We start from the raw sequence: 12,379 nt of genomic DNA on the forward strand, positions 1-12,379 counted from the left end.
GCAGATGAGAGGAAAAGTGAAAGATAAGGAAGACGAAGAAAAGCTAAAAAAGACCTTGCTGTTGCACAGACAGGAAGATGATGAGACAGTGTCAGCGAGGGCTCGCTTGAGAACCGAAGCTGACACTGTGATGAATGATGGTGAGAAAAATGATCAAATTATAAAGTCTCTGTACCCCAAATTACCAAGCACAGACCATCCTCCTGAATATAGTGATTCTGCTTGTGGTATGTTGACACGAAGCCGTGCGAAGTTGGGTCCCTCGGCTGACGCATACCCGATGATTCAGCTGGCCAATCCTCATGGTGATGGAGGACCCACAATTTTAGTATGCAGAACATGGACCCAAGCTGATATAAAATCAGCAATTGAGGGTATAGCGTTGCCCTCTGAAAATGTTGATCAATACTGTAGCGACATTAGACAACTCATCTCTTCCTATAATTTGAGAGGCGATGAAGTACAACAGGTTTTCATGGCAACCTTAACCAAACATTGGGCAAGCGTTAAAGGCACCTGGAAGAAATTGACCAACTATTGGGCAGGATAAAAATAAAATTCGAACGTAGAGCAAATGACACAGACATTGGCCGAACCAAACAAAAAGAAGATGAGTTGTTTGAAGACTTTAGACACAGACTAGAAAGAGTGTTCAAAGCCAATTGTGGCTTGGAGCATGGAACTGATGTCTATGAGCAACAACTCAAAAATGCTCTACATGCAAATTCGCGACCAGCAATCCAAAACTGGATCACAAAACATATGATCACTTTCCCGACATCTACCTTGCCACAGTTCAATGATCATGCTATACACGCCGAAAAAGTTGTCAATTCAAAAAGAGCAAAAGAGAAAGGGAAAACAGGCACCATTTTTTTAGTTAAAGGAGAGCAGTCTGAAATGTTCTATCAAAATAGGACCTTCGAACCACGCCTAGGGGGGCGTGGTCGTAACAAATTCCGTGGCAAAGGTAGCAGGGGGTAGAGTCGTGGTTATCCCAATTATGAAACAAATGGCCATCCTGCCTCAGGTCAGTCAAAACGGTACAATGCTGAACCTCCTATTTGCTGGTCATGCGGGAAAAAAGGCCATATAGCAAGAAACTGCCCGGGTAATCATGGGGGCGAGAGTAAACCCCCCTTATGACTAGCCGGCGGTCAAAATACAGTTGAAACAACTGCCTTGCCAACAGCTCCCCCTGTTGATGTAGATTTGAACATTCAAGATTTGTTGCTGAACAATATTGAGCAGCCCGTGATAACCCTAATGGTAAACGGGACTCCAATAACTTTTTTGTGTGACTCAGGGGCGTGTGTGACCACATGTCGTGACATACCTGCAGACGTGCGAGAAAATGGTAAATCTTTTTGGGTGACAGCAGCAAATGGGCTGGCAACCCCAGTTCCCCAGTCTCGACCAGTTTGGATACGGGACCCAGAAGGGGGAAGTTGTTGCATTCCCATATTGCTGATGCCCAGTTGCCCTATTAATTTGCTAGGTAGAGATGCTCTCACTGCCCTTGGGCTTTCCCTTGTGTCTCTTAACGATCAAATTGTTGTCAAAAGGCGACACCAGGTGCAGGTTTTTGATCAATTTCACTGCTACTATTTTTATTCATTGGATTTGGCTGACGCAGAAGTGGTGGAATTTGGTTCCCCTCTTTTGGCCCGTGTGGCCGCCCTTTTGCACTGCCCTGAACAGGCAATGGTAGCCAATAAACTACACATAACCATGTGGCATAAAGACACACCTGGTCCTGATCACGACTACGAGAACATGCTTGAGGCTGCTACATCTACCTCTTTGACGACGTCTTTCCTTCTGCATGATGGTGAAAGCCGTGCTTGTGTAGTCATACAAACGGCCCCCCCTGCTGTTCAGAAGTTGCACGTGTCTCCCACTCCGCTCCACATCTCTCTCTACAGGCCTCACACTGCAATGTGGCAAAGTTTGGGATTTATGGCTGGTGATGCCTTACCAAACATGCTGATGCACTCACAGTGGCAAAATCCTTATGCAAAGACATCATTCCAAGGTATGGTATTCCAGAAAAAGTTTACAGAGACAATGGTCCACATTTTGTGAATCAAATAGTGCATAACATTGGAAGAATGTTCCACATAAATTTAAAGAAACATTGTTCCTACCATCCACCATCGGCTGGCCTTGTTGAGAGGGCTAACGCGACTATAAAAACAGATTACGAAAATGTATGGAAGAAACCAAACGACCATGGACTCAGTGCTTAGACCTGGTCAAAATGTACATAAATATTACAAGTACAACAGGGCTAACTCCCTATGAAACTGTGTTTGGAAGACCTTACAGGCTTCCTCAGTTCAAGGACACATGGGAGATCCCCGAGGAAGCCACATTAGCTGATTACATGAGAAAAATGTTGGAACGTCAGAAGAATCAAACCAATAACACTGATGATGAACCCATGTCTCCACAGGAAGATCCCAAAGTGGTAACGGGAGACTGGGTTTTGATCAAGAGTATCAAGAGGAAGAATTGGCATTCACCCAAGTGGGAAGGTCCCTTTTTGGTGCTACTCATGACACCTAATGCTTTGAAAATAGCCGAACGCAACACGTGGATTCATTTATCTCATTGCAAAAGGTGATCCCCGCAGACCCAACCTAAGTAAGGAAGGTGAGCAAAGTTTGGTAATAGTGCCTGATCCTGGTGCCAAGATCCAGGGTTGACACGAAAGCTAGCAGAAGCCTATTCCAAGACACCAACCCAAAGCTCAGGGTGTTGACCCTGAGGAGATCTAAAACATGAGAATTAGAGAGTCATTCGTAAATTGCTTTAATCGGGCCGTAGCCTGCGCAAAGTCTACCATGTGCTTTTGGTTGTTTTTGCTGGTTTGTGTTATTGTTATACTTTTTTCGGGGGTTATTTTATTGGTAGAGTACCATGAGCCTCGAACATTCTCTCAGGCAACTACCAACACTGATTCTAATCAATATGGCTCATGGGGAAAAATTGCTAGACATAAGCGCAACACTAAATCCCCTTTTGATCATGTTGTTTGTACTCCAGAAACCGTCCGCATTCCAACTTGCGTGCCATGGCTTTAGTCCTGGAGTTACAATAATTCATTGATGTTTACTGTGGCCCCTAATACGTCTTCTTCTATTGTTTTACCTTTGAAAAGTCTGAAAGGTTTTCAAAATGGTCACCCCACTACTGGGGGTGAATGGCTTGGATATTGGTGGTATTTAACTGGCCACCCGGTTAGCACCGACTGGGGTACCCTTGTCACCACACAAACACGAGATTATTGGCCCTCTGGTTCCAGTGAAGAGGCTGTGTTCTTCGCTAGACGAGTTACTTTGAAGAATCAGGGCACAAGCCTCCTTTTGACTCTTACACTCCCTGATGGTCAAATTCGTCCTCCAAATACCACCTTGTTTAACACTTCCTGTTGGGGTTTTCAACTGTGGGCTTGGTGCTCTGGAATTAATCCTCACTTTCCTATTGCTATTTGCATTAACAAAACAATGTCGATCGCGGACCATCCCGTTATAAATAATTACACCCTGTCAGCAGGAGCAAAAATCACAAGTGTGCTCCTCACTGATGTAGACAGCTATTCTTTAGCCTCCACGGGAATAAGCAGTCAAACCAACAACTGGCTTCTTAAGGTTGAGCAAGCCGCAAAGATGGCTAACACCAGTTGCATTGCATGTATGGGTCCAAGACCTCTTTTGAAAATCATACCTGCAATTATAGTTCCTAGGTGTGCTGTTGTTTTAATGTTAAACTCATCCATTTCACCCACTCATGATTGTTTTAAATGGGATAAGGTTTACCCTGTTGCCTCTATGACAAAACGTAAACCCCTTTTTTCTTCCGACGTAGCTAAGGGTGATTTCACATGCATTAGATTACCTGGTACCGGTGAGAAGCTCGGCGCCCTAGCTACTCCATGGTGTGGGTCCATGATTAATGTCACTGCCCCTTTTTTGCCTATTGCTCATAGTGATATTTGGTTTTGGTGTAATAGTAACAAACTTTATGATAGGTTGCCTTTAAACAGCTTTGGAATTTGCGCTTTGGTAACCCTATTGCTTCCCGTTCATTTGATACCAATGTCTTCTTATGATTTTACATCTTTTGCTAACTACTCAATTTCCTCCCGGGTGTAAGTTAGTTCTCGCGAAATGTGATCCCCTGGCTGAAAATCTTTTTGAAGAGGCCATGTGGGTGATGAGTTGGTCTCCGGGAACTTATGATAAAACAGGGGGGAATTGTTAGATAAATTGTATATATATATGTTATCATGCATTCCCTAATGAGTACTTATTAATAAGATTATTGCACAGAATGCTTGCTGTTTCGCCTTGCATACGTCCACTAGTCAACAACAAGTCGAACGATGCTGTCTGGAGCTTCCTGACCTTCTACACCTCTGGGAATCCAAGAAAGTTGTTGATAGCTCAATCTATTTTGTTGATGTCTGCACATGGCATTCTGTCCTTGCATTCTTTTCTCATGGCGTCTTGTCTGTGACTTCTTGTTTCACATAGCATTTTGTCCTTGCATTACTTTCATTTCTCATGACATCTTGTCTGTGACTTCTTGTTTCACATAGAATCTCATTTCTTCTCTAATGAGACAAAGCCGACGCCTTCTCCCCACCTATTAGGGGCTAGTCTCACATTGTGGGTAGGGCATTCCAAATAAAAAGAGCGAAGAGTGCAAACAGATTTTTAGTGTAGTCAGATTGCTGTAAATCTGGTTGCACTCCTCGCGAGAAAAACTCAATATTCTGCCTCACTTGTTTTGTCTGCTGATCCTTTTCTTTTATACAGATATTCAGTCAGAGAAAAAACCTGACAAGCACAAACGAAGCAGAAACGAACGGTACCATTTTGGGTCCATTTGAAGTAAAATGGGGGGCTGGGTGACGTCATTGCTATAAAATAAATGTTAAATATCTACAAAACCGTAGCAGCACAAACGAAAGTTTTTGCGGCACAAACCAGCACAAACGAACGGTACCATTTTAGGTTAATTTGGAGCAGATGGGGGGGGGGGGGGGCTGGGTGAACTCTGTATGGTCTATAAAATAATCTTTCATAACTAAAAAACCGTAGCAGCTTGAAATTCGCGACGAAATACAGTGACGTCATCGCTATAAAGTAAATGTGTAATATCTGCAAAACCGTAGCAGCACAAACGAAAATTTTTGCAGCACAAACCAGCACAAACGAAGCACAAACGAACGGTACCATTTTGGGTCCGTTTGGAGGAAAATGGGGGACTGGGTGACATCATCGCTATAAAATAAATGTGTAATATCTACGAAACCGTAGCAGAACAAACTAATTTTTTTGCAGCACAAACCAGCACAAACGAAGCACCAACGAACGCTACCATTTTGGGTCCATTTGGAGGAAAATGGGGGGCTAGGTGACGTCATCGCTATAAAATAAATGTGTAATATCTACAAAACCGTAGCAGCACAAACGAAAGTTTTTGCAGCACAAACCAGCACAAACAAAGCACAAACGAACTGTACCATTTTGGGTTCATTTTGAGCAGATGAGGGGGCTGGGTGAACTCTGGAAGACCTATAAAATAATATTTTAAAACTAGAAAACAGTTGCTGCACAAACCTTTTTTTTTACGGCGCAAACCAGCACAAACGAAGCACAACCGAAACAGACTATTTTCCTTAACTTTTGCGTGGGGTGGGTGTTAGGATTGATAGATTAGTTTGATCCTATGATTATGTTGGAATGTAACCTGTAATAATTAACCTAGCTTGTCCTGTCTTAACAAAAGTAGTAGAACAAAGTGCTAAGATCTTTTGAACTGATTGACCAGCTACAGAGGAAGCAATCAAAGTTCTGTTTACACAACGTCGTAAAAGACCCCCTGCTACGTTTTGACCAGCAGGCCAGGGGCTTCAACCCCATCCTGTCCACTATCACCCCCACTCTCACCCCCACCCTGTTTCTCTCAATAAAAATGTTCTTGCAAGAGGCCTGAGTCAGACCTCACTCGATCATCGCTGTACGCACAGCGACGAATGACTCTCCATTTGCAAGTGCTTAAAAAGGGCATACTGTCCCCCGTGTGGTTCTTGCAAAAATAAGTTAGAGTGAGCACCACTCTAATAGTGGGGGGCCAGCTTCACGCAGGCAAAGAACCTGGTTGACAAATAACCCCTCCGCCCCCCGCGGTCAATGAAATTGTGGGCCGATATTCAGATGGAAAAAAAAAATCTCCCTACTTTTCACGCGGATCAAAAAATATATATAAAATCTCCCCATTGTAATGCCCTCGACGTGGTCAACGGTGGTCGCTTTTTATTGAACTCAACAACTTACACATTCATACACGAGCTGCTGGTTGCCACAACTCACGCCCATCCGCTCCCCACTCGCACCCTCGTTCCTGCCCAACCGCCCCCCCCCCCCCCCCCCGCCCTCACACTGCCCATAATGCTCAATAACAACATTAAATAATATTTCACAACGCAAAGATGACAATTGAAAGTTTTGAAAGTATTTAAAGTTAAAACAACAGTCCAGGGACGTTTCCGTCAAATCGTTTATGACATAGTTCAGAACCCTGCAATAACTCGTCCGACTAGACTCACATCTCACAGTGCCACTATAATTGATAATATATTTACAAATGTGATTGAAAAGAAAGTAAAAACTGGACTGATAATGAATGATTCAAGCGACCACCTGCCAGTGTTTGCGGTGATCCAGAACTGTACAAAGAAAAAAAGGATGCTATAGCTTTTAAAATGTGTAGAATGAACTCTGGTAATTCAATTAACTCATTCAAAAATGATCTTCAAAAACAAGACTGGAAAAAGGTATATGTGGGTGATGTAAATGAAGCCTACAACACATTCATGACCATTATATCTGAACTTTACGATAAAAACTGTCCTCTTGTAAGGAAAGCGGTCAAACCCAATTCAGTGGAAAAACCATGGCTGACAAAGGGAATCTTAAACGCCTGCAAGAAAAAAAAACTGTTATACAAAGATTTCCTAAAGATAAGAACAAAAGAAGCTGAATTCAAATATAAGACCTATAAAAACAAATTGATCAAAATAATTAGAAACAGTAAAAGGAACTACTATAGCAAGAAACTGGAGGAAAACAAGAGTAACACAATAACAACATGGAAAGTGTTAAATTAAATTATTAAAAACAGAACTGGAAAGCCAGGATATCCTTCTTACTTTGTAAACAGTAACAATATAACTATAAATGAACTTGCAATGATTGCAGAGGAGTTTAATGATTACTATGTTGGTATTGGGCCTACTTTGGTGGAAGAAGTACCAAAAAAAGGGAGTACAAGTGACCTAATTAAGGATGTACCCATAGCCAAAAGTATGGTTCTAAGGGGAACGGATGAGACGGAAATAATAGAAATTGTTAGAGGATTTAAAGGTAAAAAGTCAACTGATTGTAATGGAATAGATATGTCACTTGTTAAAAAAAATATTATTGAAAGTGTGGTGAAACCCCTAACACATATTTGCAACCAATCCCTGACAAATGGTGTTTTTCCGAGTGAAATGAAAACAGCTAAAATTATTCCGATATATAAAGCTGGGGACAAACAAATATTCTCAAATTACAGGCCAATATCTTTACTCCCACAATTCTCCAAAATACTAGAAAAAATATTTTATAAAAGGCTTGATGATTTCATCACAAAACAAAATATTCTGTGTGACCAACAGTATGGATTTTGGGAAAATAGAACCACCACAATGGCTTTGTTAGATTTCGTAGCTGAAATAACAACAGCTATTGAAAATAAACGATATGCTGTAGGTGTCTTCTTGGATCTTAAGAAAGCTTTTGATACTGTAAATTATAAAATACTGTTAACAAAACTTGAGAGATATGGCATACAAGGTATGCCACTCACTTGGTTAAACAGTTATTTATCAAACAGGAATCAATATGTGCAATTAATGGACTTCAAATCAAAACTAAAGCAGGTAAAGTGTGGGGTTCCTCAGGGCTCAATATTAGGCCCCTTGTTATTTATTTTGTATGTTAATGATATGTGCAAGGTCTCCAGGTTACTCAAGGCCGTAGTTTTTGCAGATGACACAAATCTGCTCTCTAGTGGGGATGACCTGGACCAACTACTGGATACTGTGGGTATTGAAATGGAAAAATTACAGAGTTGGTTTGACACAAATAAACTTACATTGAATTTAAGTAAAACAAGGTATATTATATTTGGAAACCGTCCGACAAACACAGACAAAATTCTTACAATAAATAATATAGAAATAGAAAGAGTGAATGAAGTAAAATTTCTTGGAGTGCTAATAGATAAAAAATTAAGTTGGAAACCACATATAATGTATATCAAATCAAAGATCTCAAAATCACTGGCAGTATTGTATAAAGTAAAAGATCTTATAAACCAAACATCATTATATTCCTTGTACTGCTCCTTCATACTCCCATACATTGTGTACTGTGTGGAGGTGTGGGGCAACACATACAAAACAAACACAGATCCAATCTACATTCTACAAAAAAAAAGCAATACGACTTGTAAATAATGTTGATTACAGAGAACCATCTAACCCTCTTTTTGTAAAACTGAATGCACTGAAATACAATGATCTAGTCGATTTTAAAACCATCCAACTCATGTACAAAATAAAAAATAATCAATTACCAAACAGTATCCAGAGGTTGTTTGAGTGGAGGGAAAGTACCTATTATTTAAGAGGAACACTTATGTTTAAAAGAGATTTGGTGAGAACAACTTTAAAGTTGCATTGTATAACAGCTAAAGGTGTGGAATTATGGAACATCAGCAGTGACGAACTGAAGAATTGTAGTACTTTACCTCAGTTTAAAAAAATGTATAAAGGCAAAATACTGATGGGATACCGTAGCATGCTGTGAGGTGTTTAAACTGCTTTTGTATTTATGTAAAGGTGGTGTATGTATGTATAAGTGTGTGTATGTATAATATCTATATGTGTGTGTATGTGTGTGTATATGTATATACGTGTGTAGTATGTATGTATATATGTATGCATATGTGTGTATGTATGTGTACATGCATGTATATATGTATGCGGACATATATATATATATATATATATATATATATATATATATATATATATATATATATATATATATGTATGTATGTATATGTACGTGTATGTGTGTATATGTGTATGTATGTATATGTATATATATATATGTATATCTTTAACATATCTGAAAATGGACAAATCTTGACGGAATCAAGCAAACGTGGTTACAAGGGGTAGAGCTAGATAAGCCTAGGCTTCCTTCTACTCCCTTTTGAACAAATAAGATTCTTATAATAAAGTGAAAATTTATAACGCAATGTTTTTTTTTCTTTTCTTTCTTCTCTATTGTACTATGGAGTTATTATTTTCAGTATTTTTTACTTTTCTTGTATTTCTTTAAATGTTCGTAAGAAACCAACCAACCAACCAACCAACCAACCAACCAACCAACCAACCAACCAACCAACCAACCAACCAACCAACCAACCAACCAACCAACCAACCAACCAACCAACAAACAAACAAACCTTTAGAATTAAATTGCACTGCGGTTTCTTTTATTTTGAAATTCATTCCACCACTTCCTGCCTGACGGTGTATGTGTAGTGTGTGTAGTGAGTAGTGCATATGGGTCTGATAGTGCATGAGCGCAACCAAAGTAATTAATACACGGAAAGAAGAATCATTTTCTGATCGCACCAGCTGGGTGGAGCGATTGAAATCTGTTAGCGCACTTCGCGGACATGGCACCGGTGTAAACAATAGCCGCTCGCTCCTCGGATTTTGCGAAATCTTCCAGCCTCTGTTGGGATGAGGGGAGACATTTGAACACCCGCTTTGATTCGGACGGTGGGCTGAACACAGCGTTGTACGATTGGGCGTGATAAATTGGTGAGTAGTACGAACTCTGTGTTAGCATGTACGCAAACACTGCTGGCAGTCGCCGTTTTTGGATTAGAGCGCAAACTAATACTAGTGGGCTAACCAGAACGCGGATAAAGTCGCTGGAGATAATCCAATCCAAAGAGCACATCAACCGGGTGTGTGAGAAGCGGCAGACATTTTGATACACTTTAAATGTCAATTAGATTCTTCTTAACTCGGCACATTTACGCGATTTTGTTTGTTATTGAAATAGAATTCTAGCTCTGTGAGATTGCCTGTGTACAATGTTTAATGATAAACCGTGCAAGTGGATCACACATACAGTACCTGCTTCTATATTTAGTTGCACTCTTAATCTGAAACACTATTGACCAAGAAGTACAGACGCAAGCGATGTGACCAATAAGTTGTTGTCAACGTTTATGTTTAAAAGTTCAATGATACCAATTTCTGTGCTGTGATTTAGGCCATACAATAGTTTCATGATTTTTTTTTCACATATCGTGGAAAATGTTTGCTTTTAAATTAATTTTCTTGTGTATTTAGAGTCTCCAAGAGTGTAGAAAAGTGTAATATATATTTCTCGGCGTTCCAGAGATACTTTTATGATCCGTTTGGTGTGTTGTTGTTGTTGTTGTTGTTGTTTTTACTCTATTCGGTTTTCTCCGTTTTCTATTACGTATTTTCTTTATCCATTACATCACATCCGTTGGGGCGCGACAAACCAAACAAGTTCATGGGTGTTGACAAACTGTATCGCAAATCCGCCAACCTTATTACTCGGAGAGACACAAATTCTCACAGCAGCCTTGTGAGAATAAGTACTCCCCTCCAATTTTTGAAACGGTGAGCCCTTGCCATCAATTGACTTTTTCTTTGCCTTCCTGGGGGTCTTTTCAAGTAGTGTGGCAAATTTGAACAGGTTGCCCTCTTCCTAGGCAAAGTTACGAGTGTTACAAATTCTCACAGCAGCCCTGTGAGAATAAGTACCCCCTTCCCATTTTTGAAACCGTGAGCCCTAGCCATCAACTGACTTTTTGTTTGCCTTCCTGGGGGTCTTTTCAGGTAGTGTGGCAAATTTGAACAGGTCCTAGGCAAAGTTACAGGGGAGCTACAAATTCTCACAGCAGACCCGTGAGAATAAGTGCTAACCAGTGCCCTCTCATGCCGCACTATTCACAATGCAATAACATGGCCAAAAGCTGTTATTTTTATCACTGGGGTAAATGCTGCGAAGACAGCGTTACCCACTCGCGTGGTATACGTACGCCGTTTTGGACTTTGTCGTCTCTCATTTTTATTATGGCATTATCGTTTTATTACTGTTCCGAGTTTTATTTTATTACATTTATTACTGTACTGTTTCATTCTATTACTATATTACTGTTTTATTACCGTTCCGATTTACACTGAAATTCGGTTTACATAGGAACGGATCGACGTCGTAAACCGAGGACCCCCTGTATTTATTTATCAATGCCGGCGGAGGTACGTATGCAACGTATTACGTACAGTCCTCTGATTGGGTTTTACAGTATATTACTTCTCTGTGTAGCGAAAGCCACATTAAACAACTACAAATTTTGGAATTCCACATAAATGGTGCACCTTATTAAAAGGCGCACCTTTGTTTTTTGAGAAAGTTAAAGGTTCTTAAGTGTGCCTTATGTTGCGGAAAATACGGCAATCTAATCATCCATACATCCCATCCGTTTTCTATGCCGCTTGTCCCCACGGGGGTTGCGGGCGTGCTGGAGCCTATCCCAGCAGTCATCAAGCAGTAGGTGGGGGACACCCTGAACCGGTTGCCAGCACACAGAGACGAACAACCACTCACACTCACACGCACACCTTGGGGCAATTTGGGCTGCTCAATCGGCCTGCCAAGCATGTTTTTGGGATGTGGGAAGAAACCGGAGTGCCCGGAGAAAATCCACGCGGGCACAGGGAGAACATGCAAACTCCACACAGGAAAGGTCGGAGGTGGAATCGAACCTCCGTTCTTCTCAACCCTGTTAAATATTTCTCCATGGTGTCCCACTGCACTTTTTATCGCCTACTCTGTACTGTGTGCGTATGTTCCGTGTGCCCTACACTATAGAGCGAATACGCCCTGCGCATACTCTTACAATAATACCACCATTCCCACCTCCTGCCGTGGCTGCCTAATTACCCTTTAATCTTGTACTGCCAAAAAAAGCATGTTCCCCGTGGTCACACTGTCAGGTCTAAATACGATTAGACATTAAATCACACGCTGGGATGAAGAGAAGACAACCAGAACAGGTTTACTCGCGAGGAGAACGATAGAGAAAGCAAGCTCAGTTACAACCTCCATCAGTTCTGAGTCCTTACTCCACGTGCCCCTCTTTTTAATGTTATGGTTGCCCTGGTTACAGAGGCGTTGCTACACTAAGGGGGGGGAGA

General features: G+C 41.0%; 1 protein-coding gene and 1 pseudogene across 6 annotated transcripts in view; both read left to right on the forward strand.

Annotated features, from left to right (window-relative positions):
- Window positions 1–2,443: 2,443 nt before the first annotated feature.
- On the forward strand, window positions 2,444–4,157 carry LOC148401284 (uncharacterized; annotated as a pseudogene).
- A 5,493-nt stretch (window positions 4,158–9,650) lies between these two features.
- Window positions 9,651–12,379, forward strand: part of LOC148401285 (dnaJ homolog subfamily C member 5-like) — a 51,815-nt gene continuing 49,086 nt past the window's right edge. For 4 of the 6 annotated variants that reach the window (XM_088365412.1, XM_088365423.1, XM_088365438.1 and 1 more), the window contains exon 1: window positions 9,651–9,958. Coding sequence is in view for 1 of the 6 variants with exons in the window: in XM_088365403.1 (XP_088221529.1) it covers window positions 11,429–11,440 (12 nt within the window). In the remaining 5 variants the exon portion in view is untranslated. Of the gene's footprint in view, window positions 9,959–11,381; window positions 11,441–12,379 lie in introns of all 6 variants that reach the window. The other 2 variants (XM_088365456.1, XM_088365403.1) reach the window with 1 other exon arrangement.

The sequence above is a fragment of the Syngnathus floridae genome, chromosome 2 (assembly GCF_059516105.1).
Source record: "Syngnathus floridae isolate MCC-2025c chromosome 2, RoL_Sflo_1.0, whole genome shotgun sequence".
Lineage (NCBI taxonomy): Eukaryota > Metazoa > Chordata > Actinopteri > Syngnathiformes > Syngnathidae > Syngnathus > Syngnathus floridae.